Consider the following 24433-nt stretch of genomic DNA (forward strand, 5'->3'; position numbering starts at 1 on the left):
GATGGCCTACAGTGGACTGTTGCATGACTAATGTGGATTTTTGACCATTCTGAAGTGACCACATAGGAAGCTTTTACCGTCCCTCCCCCCCTTCATTTTATATGGGCCTAGTTTAATGAAGTAACCAACAATAGACTAAAACAATTGGGAGCATTAAAACAACTGTATACCCATTGAGGTGGAAGCATGTCCGGACTGGGATACAAAATAGGCCCTGGCATTTCAAGTACACAGAGGTCCTGACCGGCTTTGGCATTTTACAGCAGCCCCTCTGGAAATTGCCAGAATATACAGATTGCCAGTCCAGGCCGGGTGTAGGCGCCAAATAGCGTAAAGCATGTGTTAAATCTCGATATAGCCCTCCGCCGGTCGGCGGAAAAATTAAACCTTCCTGATCGATATCGTAGCCAGATATTGATTGGGAAGACTCGTCGGCAACCCCCATACATGGGCAGATAGATTGCAGAATTGGTCTAAAGGATCAACATCGGCAGCTTTATCTGCCCGTGTATGGCCGCCTTTACACTTCTAAATGCTACTTATTGTTTTTAATCTGTAGTTGTCTACTTGATTATAGCTAGGCCCATATGTAACAAGATCTGCCTCTTTAATATTTACATGCTCTAATAAATGGCTACAATATATTTACTTTTCTTAAAACCTTGTAGGGCATTACAAGACAGGATAAAAACCTTGACATGAACAATCCTGCTATGGTCCTGAAAAAAAATGTAATATAATTTACATCATGTACATCTTTATTTTATAATGAATACTTCTTCAAATGTGTGCACCCAATTACACTATTATAGATATATATTATCTAACCGCAACAATTAATGCCTGCAATCATAACTGAGATGTAAGGAATGCACATTGCAGGAATCAATAAGGAAGCTGTTCCTAGTGATAGGATGGAAAGTATCTCAACCCGTTTCATCTCTTGCCATGATTCGCCATCTGCATCCTCCGAGTGGCAATTACTAATAATCTTAACTGGGATATAAGAAAATACATTCCCTAAGCAGCACTCAAAATATGCTAAGGTATTAGCAAGGCTATTTTTCCCTCAAATCATCTCCATAGGTCTCTTTTAGCTGAGAAACCTAGCAGGCAGTATCTCAGAGAACCAATACTTGTTTCAGGGAGGTTTTAAATAATTTTTCCTTACTTTTTATAGTTGTGGAAGCGCGCTGTGACCCTGGAATTAAAATGCAGTTTATCTCATCTAAATGTTATGTCCTGACGGCCGTTTAATGTGCAATTTTAGATGAACCAACATACTGAAAAAGCCTTATAATTACTTTTTTTTTTTTTCACTATAAGCGGAACTTTGAAAAAACAAAAAACTGTTACAATAGATACCGGTCATCCATGTTCATTGTGATGAAAGAAATGGCATTTTATGAGCATACCACAGTAGTTTAAAAACAAATCTCAGCAGAAGCTGACTGAATCAAAGCATTTCTAAGTGTATTAAAAGTTTAATTTGTTAACACTCTAAAATTGAGAATTAGCTTTATAGTTCATTTGAGACCAAAGTCCATCAAGTTCAACTCCTCCAAATAAATCCCTGTGCATATATGTACACATACTTATATAGACCTACCTATACACTCACATATATAAACTATATATAGACTAGTACTAAACTAACAGTAAAATTTAAGATCACAATAGCTTTGGATAATATACTTGTCCAAGAATTCACCCAAGCCAAGCATTAATTGAATCAGCCATTGCAACATTCCCCAGCAGGGCATTCCCCCACCTTACTGCCCTCGATGTAAAGAAGAACTACTTAAGTAGCTTCAAATGAAAGCTCAAGTCTAAATGGGTGGCCTCTGGCTTGTTGATCTTTGCTATCTGTCTATAACATCGTCTAGTCTATTTGTAAAGAGTTATTCCCTCACAAGTGCCTTTTCTTTAGAGAAAACAACCCCAACCTTGACAGTCTTTCCTCATCTTTTAATACATCCATTCCTTTTACCAGGTTACTTGTAAATCTCTGAACTCTCTCCAGCTCAATAACATCCTTTTTAAAGACTGGAGCCTAAAACCACATCTGTATAATCAAGGCGAGACCTTACCATGGACCAAAAAAGAGGCATTGTTTGCTATAGCAACAATTTTAATAGCCACTGCATAGAGTTAAATAGCTTGCTGTCCACAAAAATCCCCAAATCCTTTCTCAATGAAAGATATCCCCAGCAAAAGCACTTTTTATGGTTCACTAGGAAACTTTTGAATATAAAAACTAAACTGATGGAAAATAAGCAAATACATTAAAGGGCAATCATGGTTTATTGTAAATATGCAAGAGATGGAGAAAAGATATGAAGTTAAACTGCATTTTGTTCTCTTGCTAAATAGTAGGCGCACCTATTTGTGCCCAATTAATGAGCACGTGTACCCTGGGGAAACAGTGTTGTACAAATTCCTCGCATGGGATTAAAGCAGTCAGCACTATATTTATCAGGGGAGCTGACGCAGAGTGCAGAGACTGGCAACAATATATGAAACGCAGAATACAGTGTGCACTGTACTAAAAAAAGTCTATAATGCAATATATATATGATTATGCGAATGTGATTTTTTTAATTTTCAAACTAAGGTATAAAATGCAAATGGGGCAACATACACCTACAGTATATATATATGTCTTTATCTATTGATTTAATATGTTATATTTTTTATTATTAAACAGAATTGTTTTGCGTTCATGTATAGTTCAAATATATAATGAGCTCTGCAAAAACAGATACAGTAAGCAGAAGTCTATTATGTGGGGTGTTTACCTTTGCATTGATAATCTTATGAAGTACTTTGCAGGAAACCTGAAGTTAAAGAGAAGGTGAAGTTTTAATTTTGTTCCCCTTTTAAAGCTCTGCAAACCACACAGCTGATTTTTCATAATTAAAATTATAGGTTAAAGGTATGTTCAACACAAACCCTAAAAAAGAAAGAGAACGTGAGTGTCTAACAAATAAAGCCATTTTCACTAAATTAATTATTTAATGAAAAAAAAATAGAGCCAATGGCTTGCGGGAAAAAGACTATAATGAAAAATGCCCCAGCCTCTAGGGGCCAGTCCCACTGCAGGTTTTCCCAAAGCCCTTATCTGTTACAACATTAATAACCTTTATACAGTAGTTATGTCCTTGTACAGAATATATTTCAAATTCTTTTCCTGGTTATAAGAATAACTATCTTCCCCAGGGCAAATTGAGAACATGACCTCTCAGAAATGGGGCATGAAATGGAAGAATCAATTGTGTGTGAGAATAAGAAAACGCCGGTTGTTGACCACGGGACTTTATTCACCATTATATGATTGTGTCATCATTATAAAAATAAAGGATACTAGTATTATCTTTACTATAAGAAACCAAAGAAGGCCTTTAAAGGGGACCCGTCACCCAAAAAAATTATTCAAAATCCTATTTTATCAGATTAGTCAAGCAAAATGAACTTTAATTACACTATATAAATTATTTGAATCTTGTTTCCTTCAGTCTGGGATTTCAAAATTATAGCAAGCAGGCAGCAGCCATTTTGTGCACACTGTTATTAAGGCAAGTCTTGTGTCATCTCAGAATTTTGTTTGTGCACCAGAATGGGGGACCCAATGTCCATCCCCATGCCCTGGCCACACAGTTATATGGTAAAGAGAATGGGGGAATGTGTGGAGAGCAGTGACATCTAGGAAGTGCTGAATGGAAAGTGAAAGTAATTGTCTGCCCCGCCTCTATGCCACGGGCATAGAGGAGGCGCAGACAATATTTGATTGACAGCTGAGATTTGTAAATGAGCTTACAACAGCTATGAATGCTTAAATAAAAAATAGAAATTGGATTTCATGTTTAATTTGAAAAGGACTTTTATTATACAGATTTTTGTGTCTGGGTGACAGGTCCACTTTAAGAAAAGCTGGGAATATTATACTTTGGAGCTGAATAGTATAAATTTGCTTTAACTTGTCAAGTGCCTAAAAATTGTACAAAGGAAGGAAAGTAAGACGAAGTGATCAAACCGATTTCTCTCTAAGGACAGTGCAGGTGGTGAGTATGACTGGGTTGGTAGGCCTGTCAAACCATATGCACCCTGGGAGGTTAGACATGACATACTGAGCACATTGGTTGTCTAAAATGGTCTTTTTTTATTTTTAAATACATTTTTTTTGCTATGGCTCCGTTAGCTTATTTGAAGATCTTATAAGGAGCATTACTATATCAGATAATATTTAAAGTATAATGTTTTACTGTATATTACATTATTTATTTAGTTGATTCGGTTATCATCTACTGAGTCAAGAAAAAACAGTTTTGAGCTAAAACGTCATCAAATAATATCAAATATGAAGGAATAGATTACTGTTGGAATTGTAGATGCCATATTGATAGCTTTTTGTGTTTCCAATGGGCATAGTTACCAGTGACTTCTATAAACTTGATATAATATAATTTTAAATGAAAATCTATGAGTAGACTAAGTAGCAGATCGCAAAGAAAAAAAGATAATACAATGTAGAAACTAGAGAAACTAGAAACCAAGATCTGAAGAAAACAACTAAAGTTATTATATAGTTCACACTGACTTTAGGTGCTAAATACCAAGTGCCTGGACTGAGTCTGAAGTCCCAGTAGGCTGAATCATAATTTCTAATTAAAGACAGCTAGCAGCAACGCTGGAGAAACATGTCGAACAAATATGGGTATTTATGGCCAAAGGCTACCAGTGTACTCACTGTATCCCAGCACCAATAAATCTTCCATTTAATTTTTATATCACATTCACATATAAATTGAGCTTATATACTATTCTCTGAATCAATTTTGTGGTCCATGGGGTGCTAATTGGATCAAATTAGGTTAAGATCTGTTGGGAGATTCCTGCATCCACAGCTCTATGGGATCCTCAACCTAATGGAATTATTCTAGCCAGCCTAACTAATATATGTGGTTGAGCACCCCTCCCCCACACCCACCAGCCAAGAGTAGCCAAGTAGACACTTTGGCCAACTACAAAGCTTTGCTTTATTTTTCATTTAAATTAATATTTTGCTTTCTTGCTCTCCCCTTTTCTTGACTGAGTGTAATTGATGTCTGTACATTTTACTTTGTACATTTTACTTTGATATTTACTGCTTAGGACTAGATTTATAAATACTCTACAAAATACTGTACAAACTATGAACATATAGATTATGATTGGAATCTATGACATGGTTGGAATCCATTTGTAAGAAGTTGTAAAGATGAACCACGAAGAAGCCATGAATTTCCTCTCTCTCTGAGGATATCTGATGGACGGAACTACTGAAAGGATTTACTCAGGGTGGTGACTGGTTGGAAGAGTACCTAGGGAAGATCTGACCAGCTGGGGAATGGTACCTGGTAGTAGATTACTAGTAAGAAGGCTATTCCCTATAATAAACAATAGCAGAGTGCCTGATTAATGGACCTTAAGTTAGTGATAGTTGTGACACTGGAGGATCATGGGTAGAGTGCTGTATTGAGAATTGAGGAGCACTGAAGACTTGTGTCTGCAATAAATAGCTAATTTATTTCAGCCTATCAGCTTATTGGGTATTTGGAGACAGAGAACCGTTTGTGTGAAACAAAACATTATAAAAGATGTGGGTATAACGCCCTTACATACTAAGCGAGCTTTACTGATAAACACAGTCATGTTTAGATAACAGATAATATTTCAGTGTAACTATAACAAGGATGCCTGCATTTCTATCATTATTTAAAGCTAAATTGCTTGGAACAAAGAGGGAAATAACTAGGGCTTTTTTTTTTAAATTATTTTTGAATCTGCAGTCTTTCTGTTCCCTCTAATGTCAGTGATAATTCTGCCATAAAATTCTGAGCGCGTGACCTTTACTGTACAAATAAAACAATAACAGAAATACAAGCAGCCGTTCATCAGTAGGCTGAAGGTGGCTGCAGGCTCTTCTGCACTGTTCCCAGGATGGCAGTTAGAGAAGACATGGCCTCGGGCAATGCAGGATTGCTTGGATACAAGTAAAATGTAAATTAGGGACATCCAGTTTATTGTCCAACATCTGTAGCTCAGTTACAACTCCTGACACATCTTAATACGACTTTGGCTTAGACACTGTTACAGAATGCTGTCATATGCATTTTTAGTCTACCTCATGAGGGCTACTGGGGCTGAAGGGAAACTGCCATAGCTAGAAATAGGCACCCAAAATGTAGCAAATGCTTAATCAATCCTTTCTCACAAATAGCTTTATTTTTCTATATAAGATATAAAAAAGTTGAATCCATCATTATTTTCCTAAAACCAGTTATGCTGTTTGGCACCAAGACAATACCTGACTCACGATGGGATCTCTTGGTTAGACCAGAGGTTAAAAATCCAAGTGGAGCTGGCCATACATGTACCAATATAATCATATTATCATAGATAATGGTTGCTTAGGGCCACGTGCATCCATAGATGAAGAGGAAACGTAGGTCCCCTTCCTTTCCTGACAATTTGATTGGTCAGGCTGTATGAATGTAACAATAGAAAGGTACATGCAGTATCCATCTGGTTGGCCAACAGCCTATTAATAGGATACAGCTGGGGTCTCCAACTTCTTTTTTTATCTATGAGCTACATTAAAATGTAAAAATAGTTAGGGAGTGACACAAGTTCCTGGGGATACCAAATAAGGGCTGTGATTGGTTATTTGATAGCAACTATATGGACTGGCAGGTTTACTGCTGTAAACCTTGTTTTTATGCAACCAAAACTTGCGTCCAAACAGGAATTAAAAAATAAGCACCTCCATTGAGGACTCTGGGAGCAAGATCCAAGGGGTTGGTGAGCAACATGTTGCTCAGGAGAAACTAGTTGGGGATCACTGGGATACAGTATAAAATCAGCTCATATCTGGCTGCCTTGAGTTGTTTGCAGCAAGAAATATTTGGTTGAAGGACTCACAACTCATTAAGTAGCTAGAAAACAGCAGGAGAAAAACACTAAAGACTACTTATAAAACAGATTTATTAAACAGCCACTTCAGTTTAGTGGCATTTTTATCATAATGACTTTTCCCTGCCTGTTCCCAAGAAATGGGGCTCTACTGGCCACAGGGGATCAGCTATTATTTCTAGAAACCCAGTGTCAAATCAGTACAGCAAATGGCTGGCTGAATATGGAGTCAGAAAACTCAACTGTTTCATTTACATGCCTGACAGATCTTTACATCGGTAGTTTTGTATTCCACTTGCTGGCGCTGGTATGCAAACAATGCTAATGTATCCTACAGGCACATTGATCATCTCCCGATAATGAGAATTCTGAGTAATCCAGTGGAGAATGATATTGAAACAGAATATACTCTGCGGTTTCTTTTTATGGAAAGTCCTTTAGAACATCAAATGCAGCTAAGGAAACATTATTCTCTAGCAGCTCACAGATAAAAAGCCTCAGAATTGTATTTATTTTACATCAAACAGCCAGACTAGACTGTGCCACGACAAAGCATGGAGATGGATATTTTTTTTTTTTGGACTGTTCAGAGCCCGGTACTCGAAAAGGGCACAATATACAGTAATTAGTTTTTTAACGGAAACTGCCCCTTAACATCTAGGACAAGTAAGCATTTATAATCCCTACAGGGAGTCCATTTCCTTAGTTCAAACAGAGAGAAGATCAATGGTATGAAGAAACTTTCAATGAAAGGAGTTAGTAACCAGCTCCCACCCCACAGTTGACAAGTGAAGGATGGCACTTCGTGCTGAGTTGCCCATAAAGAAAGTTAATTCCAGCGCTCACCTTGAAGCATAGATAAAAGGTTGAATGATTGCTGATGGCATAAAGTGCAGACAAAAAAGGCTCGCTTTAAATCACTGCAGGTTCTAGTAAACAGCAGAAAAAAAAGACAAGGGACAAAGCAGATGTTCTTCTCACTTTCCTTGTTGGAAATCATTTAACCCGCTCACCCTTTTAAAGTCTTTACTTCCTAATAAGAGTTGAGCATCATCTGTCACTATGAACACTGTGTCAACCAATAAATGAAGCAGTGTTATTTTATTTGTACATGTCACTTCAGATTTAGGTTTTTCCTTTTACTATAGATAAATCATCTCAGGAATGTAAAGGTGATATAAACCCTGCATGAAATGGTCCTATTAAATACCCTACCTCTCCAAGGCAGGTGGTCCAAACTTAATTACAGATTCAGGACGGTTCTTTAGTGTGGCTCCTTCTTTATATAGAAAAAGAGAAAAGACCAGATATTTAAAGCTGTAGAGAAGCTCACCAGTATAGGTGTTGAGTTTGGGTGCCAAGCCCTAACCCTTCAACTGAGGAGAGTGGAGCACTGTAGAGGTACAGTACAGTCCAAAGTATAAAAAAAAAAAAAGAAGAAAACATTCACAAAAAGCCTTACACATGAACCGCATATGATAATCAAGGGACTTATTCATAGGCTTGCCAGCTCTGCATCAGTAACATGTGTGTTATACAGATGAAGCCACTTGGATTTGTGAGATAAATGCGTCATGACTCATGGTTAATTGAAGAAACTGCGTTATCTAAAGTCATCTTAACTCATTTAATGCATTTAACCTTTTCATTAGCATACCAAAGCACCATTGTGAACAATGGTGAATGCTTTAATTAGATGGGATGTTGTGACGCAATTTTCTGTGTTAAATGAGATAAATGGGATATCTGTGTTTAGTTATTCTGTGTCAAACAGACAAACCAAAGTGGCTGCATCTGTATAATGATTATATATCATTGCTGATATCACACTATTAAGTATTAGAAGGATGGAGGTTTTAGGCATTTTTCATGACCTCATGATCAAGGAACAAAGAGCTAAGGCAAGAATACTCAAGGGCTCAATGTCAAATCCATAACATTTTTGGATTAAGCCAAATTACAAATACTCTACAACAGATTCAGCCAAATATTAAACCAAGTCCTAATCCAACTTTGCAAATCTAGCAAAGTTGTGAGACTCAAAGAATTTTACAGCAATCAAGGCAGAAATATGCATGGCCACACATGGATCATCTGTAAGGAGCGCTCTGACATGCTCCTCTTTGAGCTGGATTCACAATGACGTCAGTTTGGTGTGAAAATTTGAAATGATGAGACGCCAAAGGTTCAATGCCCGAATATAGGTTCTTTTGGAGGGAGTTCCTTGGTGCCCAATAATTGTTGTATTGACTGATTCTTAGCTCTCGACCCTTCTGCTTTTATCCTAACTATGCTGATTGCTGTCTGCCTCTGACTATTTGCCTGAATTAAGACTTTGAGCTTCTTAACCCCTTGTGAACTGCGACTAGGACTTTTTCTGCCTTGCAACTGTCTGCAATTCCTCCTTGGTCCCGACTAAAGCTGCCCAAAGATCCGATCGTTCGAATCCTGGAACGATTGGACTTCTCCATCTCCAGACCTGCCACTAACCTTTCAGATTAAATAAAGTAGAAAAAGAACAGATCAGCCGATGTCCTGCCCCTGACAGCAATCATACGAAAGTTATATCCGACAAAAGCTGGTCTCCCACTGAAAATCGTCAGATATTATCGGCAGCCAACAGAAATCTTTTAACCTGGCCGATCGACCAAACGACTGATCTCCATGGGACGAAAAATGTGGGGACTCTCCACACACGGTCCAAAAATCGTACGAATCGAGGATTCGTATGATAGGATCTTTGCGTCTATGGTCAGCTTTAAACATCGTAAGTGCCTTAGGCCATGACAGTATATTTGGGCATTGAACCTGGGTCTTTGGTATTTCTTTATTTAAACTTCTTGCGCCAAACCGCAACATGATGACATCCTATGGCAGTGTGTCAGTAACGTTGTGAGTATGGGTGCTGCCATCTTGGATCCAGAGCGAAGAGGAGCACATTGGAGGGCTCCTTACGCCATCCAACTTGATACTATGATATAAATCAACCAACGGTATACGTGTCCCTGCATGATTGTTTTGAATCTGAACATTTTTTGGGCAAAGTAGCAACTTGATAGCTAGACTGTTAAATGTCCTTTGTAGGCTTAGCAAGCGGATCAAGACAATCAAGCACCCCACATGTTTATGGCCATGTTGCACACGATCTTAGCATAGATATTTGCAATGTGATTCTTGCTTTTAATAGAATTAGAGTCATAGTTACATGAGACATAGTTACATGAGACATGAGACATGGCTGCATGTGACTTATAGAAAATAATGCCGATATGGTTTCAGCCCTTAGTGATCCAACAATTAACATATAACGGAAACTTAAGATTACATTTTCTTTCATTATACAAAAACCCTTTCTTCTGGATGTAAAATAATTTTTTAGTTATCCTATCCTAGTAGCACAAGATCCCTATTATTCCAGTAATACAAGGTTTAACGGCTCCTTTTAGGAGGTGATGTATTGTCTTTCATTTAATACCGCCTTGTGTAACATGTTTTTTCACATTTTTATAAGAATGAATACAAAAGCCCTCTTGCACTTAAAATTCCATTTCATCTCTCAGTTCAACAGTTTCCTTTGCATTTTGAAAAGAAAAAAAATGAAAGACCCAAAAAGAAATTCTCAAGTGTTGCATTTAGTCTGTGAAACAGAAGAGAATGAATTACACTGTATTTGCTAAAATGGCTTCCTTTATGCTTCGTGAAATGCAATTTTTATCTTTGTTTCGATATAATGCTCTAGTGTACCTAATATACACGTTATGGATTAGCTCCAAATGTTCCCCTCTCATTTTCTAAATATGTTATCAGGCCAGCAAATCATTACTTACACCGCTGCACCTTTCATGGGAGGCCAGGCTTGTAAAAGTAAAACCAAATGCTGGAACTCTGTAGCATCGTGACTTAGATCCAACAACTCCATAAAAAGAGAGTGTCTTTTCTCTTCATTTTCAATGTCATCCACATCTACCTGTAAGGAAAGAAAAAAAAACACATAGTTTAGTCCTCGGCTGCTCTTTAAAATTCAATATCAACATAAAAGTCATGTAGTTTAGTAATTTTTTGCTCCAGTCATAAATGATGCCGGAGTTTGTAATATAGCCAAGGTTTAAATACGCGATAAATAATATTCATGCAGCTCACAGAAACGGGTTGCAATGAAGGCTTAGTAGAAGTGATCTTGTTGACTCTTCAGAAGGCTAACCAATTAAACCCCAAAGGAGCAGAGGTTCTGTCGGCAGCATCTACCAAAATCAGAGATTGTCTAAATTTTCCACGGTGACACTTATTCAATCCTTGACATTGTTCAAGGTTGGCTGACCTGCGGAATCTCAGTAGAGCAGATATTAATAGGTTCATGTGCAAGTGGAACATCCAGCCACTAACATTATTTCTTGTGTTAACTGGAGGACTTTAAGGACCATCACTCTATTACTAACAACCATCCTATTCTCTAGCCAGCCATCGACCTACGTTTCTCGATTTTGATGCCCTGTTCTCTATTAAATCCCCATCAAAACACAGCAAAAAAAAAAAGCAAAAGTTTGTCTCTTTAGCATCACTTAATTACAGCCTGATACTTTATTTACTGATTATAAAATGACACTTCCAAACCAATGACACCCTTTACTCTCATTCAGATCAAAACAGAAACAAAAATTACATTTCAGTGATGCATTTATAAATACAACATGAATGTCATTAAAGGGTTGTTTATTCCTTTTTAAATACTGCAAGTTTACATTAATTAAGGATAATGTTAATAAAAACATAGGCTCCAGCAAATTACAATAAATGTATAGAGTTGCAATAATAAATGATGAAAGCCTAGGCACAATCCGTACAGGCAGGGGCGTTGCTACAGATGAAGCAGACACTGCGGCTGCAGGGGGGCCCTATGAAGTATAGGGATCCCCATGAGGCTTTAATTCATTTACAATTTGAATAAATATTGGTAAAACAGGTCAACCTCTAGACATTTTGGGGGCCTGAAAAACAAGTAAAAAAAAATCAGGTTATCCAGATTTAACGATAAACTCTCCACGCTGATTCATAGGGACCAAGTCTGGTTCAGTTCAGTAGTGATGTGTGGGCCAGCCCAATATCTGTGGGCTTCGGGCTTCCGGTTTTATAGCCGTGCTCCTGCTCCCCCTGCCCCTTTTGTGACGTCATTGGCGTCAAGGCACCAGGAAGTCTGGCTCGGGTGGGCGTGAGTGGAGGGAGAGCTTGTTCAGATCGGGTGCAGGTTGGGTATTACACGACCCGCACATCACCAGGGACAAGCCCCAGATGCATTTTGATACATTATAATGGGAATATTTAGAATTTAAATTACAACAATTGGGATTTGGCACCAATTCATGCAAATTTTTCAATGATTAAATGCTAATTATTTTGTTATTTGTTATTACATTTTTAATACATGAAACGTGGTATTGGACCCATGCACAGTGCTCACTGCTATGGTGCCCAACGGTGAATAGATTTAAATTTTTCTTATGACATTTGCAACATGATTTGGAAAAAAGAAGCAAAAAAAATCAATAAAAACTTATTGAAAGAAAAAGAAGTTTATCTAGAAATTTGGGTCTGATGGGTAATATCAAAATGCAGCGTTATCACACCTTTTTTCCATTAAATATTCATATTTGCATCTAATATGATACATGTGTTGCTTGATATCAAATCAAAATTTGACTCATATATAAGTACAATGATCTGTAGAAATCAAACAATGGGCTGGAACTGTAAAAAAAATCCCTCAAATGTAGGCCAAGTATAAAAAGTAGAAAATATTTTATTGTCCACAAAAGCCTTACACGTTTTGTGCTGCAAAGCATTTTATCATAGGCTATGATTGATAAAGTGTCTTCTGGTATGAAATGCATGAAGCTTTATATTATTGAGGCAATATTATTTTCTAGTTTTTTATACTTCGCCTACATTGGAGTTACTGGGAGCACCTGTGCATTTTTTATTTCTATGGTGATCTGTCCCTTTAGTTGAAGGTTTACAACCCCATTATACTGTATATACTGTTGATCTTACTAATGGAAGGCAAATCATTCAGAAACTATAAATATGAAGACTTGAACACATGTTATAAATAAGCAATTCTGCAACATACAAAATGTTAACTTAAAGGTGAACTCCTCCTTTAAGATATGCCAAGGGCAGTAGTGGCACACTGATGTTTCCCCTTTATAATTTATGTATAAGTGATCCTAAATCCTCTTGTAGCTCTCAAGGTTTGCTTTTGCTTAGTTTCTAAAAGGAAGTAATGGTCTTGATGATACATTTTACGGGTCAGTCTGACTACAGTATAAGCAGTGTAAAAGTAAGACCGGTATTTCTTTAAGAGTTGTACTCTTTTGTCCAGTGTAAAGTTCAGAGCAATGTATTTTTACCACGAGGTAAGAGCCATTGCTGTTCGTCTTGTCCTGGCAAGTATGGTTTTTCACGCATACTTGGTGCATGCGTCGGAACATTTTATTACGCCTTGACAAAGCTAACATAGCGAAACGCGCGTCGGCGTTTCATTTCCAGATCTGGTTATCTTTTAAAACTATATACTCAACTTGGGGTCAAACAATTTTTGGAGGGTGGTGGAAAGAATCTTTGCTCGGTTCAACTCCTTCTCTTTCTCTGCAATACTAAACTCCCAGGAGACCGTGGAATTGTGGTTTTATAGGATATCGTAGTCTCTCAAATCAGCTTAGGGCTTAGTTAATCACAAGACCACAGTCCCGGTTACTCTGCCTTCTCCACCTTTGTGGTGTCCTAGGGATAGAACAAATTAGGTAGTAGTTTTGGGACAACTCCACCCTCTCTTTTTTCATTTTCCTCCTTTTCTCATGAATTTGAGCAATGATTTAATTAATTTCTTATTTTTATCCTATCTAATGGCAGTCTAGTTATTTAACGAATTGAACCTTACTAATTAGGAAGGACTACTAAAATCAATTAGCACTGTAGCACTTTATAATCTAATATATTCAATATTCTCATTTTAGTCAATCAATTATAATTATCAAATAATTTTTAAAAAAAAAAAAAAAATTTTTTTTAGCACTACTAGTAATTTAGAAATTGGTGATCAATTTGGTATCACTCTATTAATTGTCTAATAATATTGTGGTCTTTCAAGCGCCTCACTAATAATCCTTGCACTGCACTTTATAATTTATTGCACAGCACTTTATAACAATTTAATAAGTGGCATATTCAAGTGTCTATTCAACTAACTATAGATAAGTGTGTTAATAATACTTTGTGACTGCCTGAGTTTAGTCTGTTCTAGTGGGGGTTCTTTTCTATTCTTTGGATAGCATGCGTCGGAACAGTCACTGTGGTGTGGTGTGGTTTTTCATTATCAATCTGCCTGGTGGAATAGTAAATGACCCCTAGTGTGTACCTTACAACTTTTGTTAACCATTGCCCAAAATGCTGACCAGCATGACTAGGCCCATGGCTCATTGACCACATACCCCCCACAAATAGACATTAGTTGCCAATGTATTGCCAGTGTGGTCTCTTACCATGACTTTCATGGTGTGCCAACATATATGGTTAACCTAAAGATGGCTGGATTGATACTGACTTGAGCCTGCCAAATGTCCGGGTTCTGAATCTGAAAGACCGGCATCTCAGACCTGCCGAGGTTGCATATAAATCAATGGGAGACGTCCCAATGATTTTTTGATGTGCGCTTGGTTTCGTGCAATACCCCAAAGTTTTCAGAGTTTTCAGGTAAAAATTATGAAAAAATAGTGAAAATCTGATTTTTTCCGGCAAAGCAAATTTTCGGGAAAATGTAATAATAAATAAGAGTAAAAAACCAGAGCGGATATGATCGGAGTTTGTAGCAGAAAATATTGAGATAAATTCGGACTTTGATAAATAACCCCCCTGAGTGTAAGCAGATTGGCTGCAAATCTGAAATCCATCCATAAATCCACCAGAACCAATGCCAACATCTGCAAAGGGCTCATCTGCACGTCTGCAAGCGCATTACAATTCAGACCACATTAATCCTCACAGGAGAAAATTAAGTTCATGAAAAGAAATGTATTTCATCTTGTATTGACCAGTCTCCAGATGCTTTGTCTCCCCTCTGATCTTATTGTATTCCTAAATGTGTGGTGCTTAATCCATTCATAGATGTGCTTTTACTTCTCATATTTTTCCTAATTACTGCAGAACTATCATTTCAGGCTTCAAGTTCCAGACTATTAGCTGTATCAGGGACCAGTGATTTCCAAGACAGCCCTTCAGCTCATCCCAGTAATATGAATTACACAGCCCTCACAAAGTTGATATCTAAGGTTCTTTCATTTCTGCCAGCAGTTTGGGAATCCTTAAAAACTGCAGATTCGGCACAGAAAATGTCTATGCATGTTCATATAAAAGAGAAGATCAGTCATCTTCACCCTCAACAACGAAAGTACATACTGTAGGCCAGATTTTAAAGGGACCGTAAAGACCAGAAAACTATACCATCATTGTCTAGTATAGGTATGGGATATGTTATGGAGAAAGTTCAGGACCTGGGGTTTTCTGGATAAGGGATATTTCCATAATTTAGATCTTTATACCTCAAGTCTACTTAAAAATAAATATGAAACCCAATAGGATTGTTTTGCCTCCAATAGGGATTAATTATATCTTAGTTGGGATCAAGTACAAGCTACTGTTTTATCATAGAGAAAAATTATTATTTCTTTTTTTTTTATAAAACATTGAGTAATTTGATTATAAAGGAGCCTACGGGAGATGGCCTTGCCATAATTCAGAGGTTTCTGAAAAGTAGGTTTTCAGATAATGGATCCCATACTTGTATTAGACAGTATAAGAAAACATTAGACATGCTAGTCTATTTCGGGAGTCCCCAATCCTTTTTTTTCCATGTGAGCCACATTCAAATGTAAAAAAATCTGAGAGTAACACAAGTCCTGAGGCTGCCAAATATGAGCTTTGGTTGGCCATTTGGTAAACTCTATGTGGATTGGCAGCCTACAGGAGACTCTGTAGAACTGGCCTCCAAGTCAGAAATTCTAAATAAGTACCTACTTGAGACCACTTAGAGCAACATCCAAAGGGTTGGGGAGCAACATGTTGCTCACAAGCCACCGGTTGAGGAATACGGAGTGGCATAAAGGTTTGTCAGTGCTGGGACACTTTACACATCCAATTCCCCTATATTAGAAACCTCCATTTCAACATTCCCTTAAACTATTCTACAACTCCTACATTGTGCATGGAACAAAAATGCTTTACTGTATGGCATGTATTAAGTAAAATAAAGATAATAAAAATCAGGAGACAAGTGAGAGTGAAGTAGTACTCTTTCTGAGTGGCAGAGCAGCTTGCTGTAAAAAGATCACATATCTTCTGGGTTTTCTTTCACCCCAGATTCTCAATTTCTTTACCCACTGACATCATCTGCAGGCTTGGATCAATTAATGCAAGGGACCGGCAGCCAGGGTCAGCCCACTACTCATGTTTCTCATTTTAGGCTTACTGGAGAGAGATAAGGAACCTGGGTAATGAGATAGAGAAAAGTGGTTGACTGAGAGACATATAATATATATGGCTGCTATATGTAGGAAGCAGCAGAGTGGCTCTTTCATGCCTGTTCAAGTTAGATAATTCCTAATATCTTGCTTGTGTATAGTCAACTAGGCGGCCTTATACCCTCTCTACAGCTTTTCGTTCTAATGTATATTATATTTATACTCACACCCACACATTCTCAGAGGGAGGTGGCTGCACTGCCAATCAGCTGTATAATGCTCGGATGCAGACACCAGCATATCAATAAACTCACTCTAGGAAAGAGAAGCATTAGCAAAGCCAAGTGTTACAGAAAATACATACTGCAAGGCTGCAACCTGAAATGATTGTGAGAAATGCACATACACACCACAGTCACAAAATGAGGCACGCAGAGGACCCAAGGACAACAATAAGATTACAATTAAGGTCTATGGAGACCCATTAGAAAAGGAAAGCATTAGCATGCCAATGTCTTCTTCAAGGTGGAAGCTTCTGATCTGTCAGATATCGAGCCTGATTTTAGCTGGTTGGGTAGGATGTAAGCTGCGTACAACTAGCAGCCAATTGCATCTGGAGGGTATGAGTCAACAACTTTTATCAGCCCATGTCTGGCGAACCTTACACTGAGTTTTATTAAGTGTTTTGTAACAAAATGTTCAATTTTAAGACATGCTTGTAGGTTAAGGCTTCCATATGGTTATGTGCAGGTCAACAAAAATGCAACCCTTACTCAACCCTAACAAGGCGGGCATCTTCATTATTGACCTGTGCCCGATCCATTCATCTCTAGTGTCATGAAAAGGGGTGGGGCAGATGCAATACTATAAATGGAGGCTGCCTGAGCTGAAAGCCGGCAGAGAGGGGAGAGTAGAAGAAAAGCTCAACCTAGACCCTTCCTCGAACTGAAAAATGTGTCGACCCAAACGCCCGCACATCACTACTCCATCCAAGCCATCAACAGTAGATCATGCAATGAAATAACTATTATCATCAATGTATTATACAAAGCAACAACAGTTAATATCAGACCTGTAAACCAACCAGGATTTTCCAGACGTCAACCTGATTTATACAGGGATGTGTGTGGGAATTTTCATATTTTACCGGGGGTGTAATGGTTAATGGTTGAGACATAATATCATGGCCAAAAATATTCTTTCTGTGAAATTGGAATATATATATATAGTGAATAAAGTACCCCCTCTTGTAAAATATAAGGATATTATAAGTTACCGAGGAGTTTCATGACCATATAAAAACACGAGGCGGAAGGCCGAGTGTTTTTATACAGGTCATGGAACGCCGAGGTAACTTCTAATATCCTCATATTTTACAACTGGGGGTACTTTATTTATTATAATACACAAATTTTAGTGAGTCATGTGACAGAAATTACATCACTACTCACCGTTTATAACTGATGACATCACTACTCACCGTTTATAAGGATATAATTTACAAGATATTCATGGCTTTTGTGTATTATATATATATATATATACACATATCTCAAGACAAACAACATAAGAATGAGTCTGCTTAAAGGGGACCCGTCACCCAAACAAAATTATTCCAAATCCTATTTTATCATGATAGTCAAGCAAAATGAACTTTAATTACACTGTATACATTATTTAAATATTTTTTCCATCAGTCTGGGAACTCATAATTATAGTAACCAGGAAGGAGCCATTTTGTGGACACTGTTATTAAGGCAAGCCTTGTATCATCTCAGAATCTTGTTTGTGCACCAGGGGACAGGGACCCAATGTCCATCCCCATGTCCTGGTTACACAATTAAATCATTAAGAGAGCTGGGGGAATGTGGGGAGAGCAGTGACATCTAGGAAGTGCTGAATGGAAAGTGAAAGTAATTGTTTGCCCCGCCTCTATGCCTAGGCATAGAGGTGGGGTAGGCAATATTTGACAGCTATTTTTAAATGAGTTTACAACAGCTATGAATGCTTTAATAAAAAAAAAGAAATTGGCTTTCATGTTTAATTTAAAAAGGACTTTTATTATACAGATTTTTATGTCTGGGTGACGGGTCCACTTTAAAAACATAAAAAATAATACTTTGAAGAAAGTTAAATTTCAGGTATAGTGTGTTAAAACCTATAATCTAAGAGAGGCCATTGACATAAACTTAGTGAATACAGTAGTAAAATACAGTTTTACAGACTTTTAAGAAAACTGAAGGTGAAAAAACCCTACATTTTCAATAATAAAGAACTAGAGCATTACCCCATTTTTTTTTTTTTTACCCCATTTTTACAGCTGAAAAAAACAAGTTGATATTCAAGTACAAGATGTGTAGGGAAGCGCAAAGAATGAATCCTTTTGCATGTATTCCACTAATCATACAGATCATTAGTGTTTGGGATGTTCCAATCAATACAAAAGGATTTGCATGGAGATGTGTAATCATTCATGGGTTGATTTTCTTCCAGGGAATTGATCTCAGACATGACTGCCTCAACTCTAATGATTTGTATTCACACTATGTCCATTTCCCATAGACAGACAGACAATTTTGTCATTCTCAAACAATTGACAGGCACACAGTCTGTGCGTTGGGCTCCTCACACAATTATTCTGAGCTATCACACTATGATATGAGTTTACCACTTAAAATGGAAATTCTGTCAGCCAACCTGAAATTGGGATAGGGCTGCACCACTCAAAATCTGATTGTATATCAGAAAATGTGACAATTTGTGAACCCCTACAAATGCATAAGGATAACCCTGGCTAAACAAGAAATTCTGGCATGTAATCTAGTCCTAGCTGGAAACATTATCCAACCAAACTAGCAATGGGTAGCCAGTGGTCTTCCAGATGATGCTGAATTACAACAGTCTAGCTGATCCCCAAACAGTGGCTCATGATCAGTATGTTACTCACCAACCCATTGGATGTTGCTCCCAGTGGCCTCAGGTGCTTATTTTGAATTCCTGCTTTGGAGGCAAGTTTTTGTTGCATAAAAAACAGATGTACTGCCAAACAGAGCCTCCTGTAGTCTGCCAGTCCACATATCAGCTACCAATAGCCAATTACAACCCACAACTTGTGTTGCTCTACAATTTTTTTTACATTTGAATGTGGCTCATGGATAAAAAAAAGGTCGGGGACCTCTGGTCCAACAGGTTCCTCATGTTGTGCATCAAGGACACAACTACAAGTCCATGAGCGGTGCTATTTATAAAAGTATATATCATTTTATTGCTAAAGCTTCCTCAAGAGAAATACTGTAGATTTGGATGTTCAACCAGCAACACAGTCCTTACTAACACTCAGTATCCTCATTAAGGGGCAGATTTATAATGTGGTGTAAAAAACGGAGGAAGACTTCGCCACACATCGCAAGGCTTTGCAAAAATGGCGTAATGTATTTTCCACACTTTTTATTTGAGCAACTCCCACCAGAACTTACTTACAAAGGTCCGATGCAATGTAAAATAACGGTGGCAAATCTGTCGTTCGCATGGCGTAATGTAAAACACACCTTGATAAATTCTCCATTTATTTTACACTATTTTTTTTTGGCCGAATTTAATTTTACACAAAATAATAAATAGACCCCTAGGTGTTGAACAATATAGGTCACTCATTATATTCTGAAATCATTCTATTACCTACCTCCTTTCGATAGGACGATGTGAAATAAAGGACATGCTGTCCCTTGTTATGATTGGGTGAAGGTGGAAACTCCAGCAGCGTTGATGTCCTTAAAATGACTTTGTTAAAGGTCAGCATTATATTCATCAGGTTCAGAGCAGCCATTTCCTAAACCACTAAAATTTATCATTTTTGGGCTGAAATTTTTCATTTTTTTTCTCTCTCAACAAACGTTAAGCACCTCATTGAATCGGGTGACTTTAACCATCACACAAGCTGGGTTTGTGAAGTGGCGTGACTGCTTATCAGCAATATATTCACTAGAGTTGGCACAATACATTCAGTCATTATGAGGACATCGCTGTCACCTTTTTTTGTGGCTGATTTCAGAATAACTCCATACATAAACACACATTAACAAAGTCTTCTAACTAAGAAATGATATGCAAAAAATTTTAATTTATTTTATTTAGATCTGCTATACAAGCACACCGGTACAGTGACCCCAGGTAAAATGACTCCCTTGTACTTGACTCCTAAGTTGGAGTCACCCACTTTTGTTTAAGTTTCCCCTTTGTTATATCACACCTAAACAAATAAATATTTGAGACATATTTGTTTAAGGGTGATAAGTCAAAGAGGTACTTCCATTTATTTGAGGGTTAATCTACAAGTTTCTTAAATGAACAGTTCAGTGTAAAAATAAAAACTGGGTAAATAGATAGGTTGTTGAAAATAAAAAATGTTTCTAATTTAGTTAGTTAGCCAAAAATGTAATGTTCAAAGACTGGAGTGACTGGATGTCTAACATAACAGAACAGAACCCAACTTCCTGCTTTACAGCTCTCTAACTCTGTGTTAGTCAGCGACTAATTCAAAATTAAGCTGTTTGGGACCCATGTGGCCTCCCTCCCTCAAGTCACTGATTGGTTTCTGCCTGGTAACCAATCAGTGGAAACCAAGAGAGCTGAAAAGCAGGAAGTAGTGTTCTGGCTATTATGTTACACATCCAGTCCATTACATTTTTGCCTAACTTAATATAATAGAAACATTTTTTATTTTGCACAGCCTATCCATTTAGCCAGTTTTTATTTTTATAGTAAACAATTCCTTTAATTTTTGAATTACTTGTATTAGATATACAATGACCTAGATCAGTGATCCCCAACCAGTAGCTTGTGAGCAAAATGTTGCTCTCCAACCCCTTGGATGTTGCTCCAAGTGGCCTCAAAGCAGGTGCTTATTTTTTAATTCCAGGCTTGGAAGCAAGTTTTAATTGCATAAAAACGTATAGTGCCAAGTATAGTGCCAAGCAGAGCTCCTGTAGGCTACCAGTCCACATAGGGGCTACCAAATAGCCAATCAAAGTCCTTATTTGGTGTTTTTATGCTTGTGTTGCTCCCCAACTCTTTTTATATTTGAATGTGGCTGACGGGTAAAAAAGGTTGGGGACCCCTGACCTAGATGAATGAAAATCGTCATAGTCGTAATTCCATTAATTCCCAATAGTCTATATACTACAAATCCTGTATATAGAATATACATTGGACCCTTCGCACTAGTTTATTGTTATTTAGTGTTTTTAATAACTAAATTATTTGCACCCACATAGTCCCATTAGGGGCTGGCACATTATGCATTTTGTCCATCTCTCTCTCTGTCTTTCACTACTCCTAAGGTTATTAAAAGGACAACTGCCCTGGCTGGCCCACTCAGGGAAATGACTCCTGGACCATACCAATTGCATTGCAAGGTTTTGTGTGTGTCAGCCAAGAAGAGAAGTTACATTTAAGAGTAATTTAAGAGTAAGAGTGATTTAAGAGTGTTGGAATTCCTATTTTATGACAAAAAGTTTGTTGTTTGTAAAAGAGCTATTCACACTAATGTACAACACTCTTTAACTCAACCCAACTTTGGAGGAGTAAAGGGAGGAGGAAAGGTGGAGAAAGGAATAGAGGAAACAGCTGCCAGTTGGGCACTACTATCTTGGATGGGTCAAACTTGCCCAAAACTACATAGTCAGCCTTCCATGTTACAGCATTTACTGAAGGAACACTATTCCTTGTATAACTGCAGAAGTAATAAGAGGAAGTTTCTGTATAATAACAACAATAGGTTAGGCAAACAGCTTTAGGGGACAACAGATCCAGAGATACCTTCCAATGATGAGTGCTACTAACTTGATTATGAGAAAAACCTCCGCACATGAAAAAAAAAACCTGATGTGTTCACGGTCGAGATCAATAAGAGAACATCAAGTTTCAGCTGTCCTAGTGCACTAACATCTGTGCCGAGCAGTTACGCTTTATTACAGCAGCAACAGAAAGAGTGAGGCTGTGGGCTACAAATGAATCTACCAAAGGGGATCCATGACAGTCCCAATAAAGAGAGGTTATAAAATCAGGCTGCACAGCGAAGGGAATGGAGGAGGGGGAAGCGGTGCCGCCACTTGTGCAGAACAGACTGCATTGTATTAAATACTGCAGTGAGTTCATTTCCATTAACCGATTCCCCAATCAAACAGAGAAATTCAGCAGAAGTTCTGATTTCAGAAATAGAGAAATGTGCATTTAATCTATGCAGTTTGGCTGCAGAGAGGAACGGTGAATGTGTATTCTTCCAACCTGCATGAAAATGAAAGAGAGAATATGGAAGAGAAGAAGTAGCGGGGCATCTCGGGGGGGCCCACTTGCATTTGCATTCTGACAAAATGTAGCTGAAGACACTGCACTAAGCCAAACAGCCTCCCGCTCCTCCACTTTAGTCCGCACAGAATGGCTGAGCAGCTGCTTAATGAGGCTAACTTTGCTCAACAGTCAGACCCAGCAAAACAAGTGTCTGCCCACTGCCGACTCGGCTGCATTATTTACATAACCAAGCTTCCAAATAGTAGGGAGGTATTAAAGGAAACTTATTGGCTACTAAAATAAGAGAGCTTCTTTCACGCTGGTTTCCATGTAATGAGAAAGATATTTCTGCGGCAAAGATTATAAAGAGAGAACAAGACTTTACCTGAACTCTATGTATCACGGAAACGTGCCGCGGAAATAACACATTAGCGTGATGTTACATAATCTGGTTATTTTCTTATACAGTATTATTATACAAAGTTAATCAGCAATTTTTTAGTTTCCTCTTGCATCTGAGAAATGTTTCCTGTTTTAAGAGGATACTGTCATGGGAAAAAATGTTTTTTTCCAAACGCATTAGTTAATAGTGCTGCTCAAGCAGAATTCTGCACTGAAACTCATTTTTCAAAAGAGCAAACTGATTTTTTTATATTTAATTTTTAAATCTGGCATATTGTCAGTTTCCCAGGTGCCCCCAGTCATTTGACTTGTACTGCAAGTTGGAGTGATATCACCCCCTCCCATCCCCCCCCCCAGTAGCCTAACAACAGATGGGACAGTAACCAGATAGCAGCTCCCTAACACAAGATAACGGTTCCCTGGTAGATAAGAACAGCACTCAATAGTAAAATCCAGGTCCCACTGCAAAACATTCAGTTACATTGAGTAGGAGAAACAACAGCCTGCCAGAAAGCAGTTCCATCCTAAAGTCCTGGATCTTTCTGAAAGCACATGACCAGGCAAAATGACCTGAGATGGCGCCTACACACCAATATTATAACTAAATAATTTGCTGGTTACGTTTCCTGGTTCAGGAATTAAACTTTATTTGTAGTGTAAACCGTGTAATTTAGAAATAAAAACTTTATAAAAACTCCCCAGTTGCACAACAGACTCCCAAAAATGGCCCAGCACCCCCATACTTAAACTAAAAAGGCAGAGCTACACAAAGAGAACATGTATCTTTTTACATACAAGTATGGGACCTGTTATCCAGAATGCTCAGTACCTGGGGTTTTCTGGAAGAGGAATCTTTCCATAATTTGGATCTTCATACCTTAAGTCTACTAGAAAATCATGTAAACATTAAATAACCCCAATAGGCTGGTTTTGCTTCCAATAAGGATTAATTATATCTTAGTTTAGAGCAAGTACAGAAAAAAAGGAAATAATTTTTAGAAATCTGTATTATTTGGATAGAATTGAGTCTATGGAAGATAGTCTTTTCGTTATTTGGAGTTTTCTGGTTAATGGGTTACCGGATAGCGGATCCATACTTGTACTAAAATTGGGATAAAAACTAGGGATGCATCAAATTCAGATTTATTGGATTTGGCTGAATACCGAATCATCCACAAAAGATTTGTCCAAATACTGTACTTCATACCAATCCGAATCCAAACCCAAATTTGCATATTCAAATCTAAATTTTTAAAAAAAATCAGTCTTTTAAGAAATATTGT

At 37.7% G+C, this 24433-nt stretch overlaps 1 protein-coding gene across 4 annotated transcripts in view; it reads right to left on the reverse strand.

Moving 5' to 3' along the window:
- The window catches only part of nbas.L (NBAS subunit of NRZ tethering complex L homeolog), a 457628-nt gene that overhangs the window by 50624 nt on the left and 382571 nt on the right, over nucleotides 1-24433 (reverse strand). For all 4 annotated transcript variants that reach the window (XM_041563562.1, XM_041563561.1, XM_041563560.1 and 1 more), the window contains one exon: nucleotides 10779-10918. In XM_041563562.1, coding sequence (XP_041419496.1) covers nucleotides 10779-10918 — 140 coding nt within the window. The remainder of the gene's footprint in view (nucleotides 1-10778; nucleotides 10919-24433) is intronic.

This window comes from Xenopus laevis, chromosome 5L (genome assembly GCF_017654675.1).
Source record: "Xenopus laevis strain J_2021 chromosome 5L, Xenopus_laevis_v10.1, whole genome shotgun sequence".
Classification (NCBI taxonomy): Eukaryota; Metazoa; Chordata; class Amphibia; order Anura; family Pipidae; genus Xenopus; species Xenopus laevis.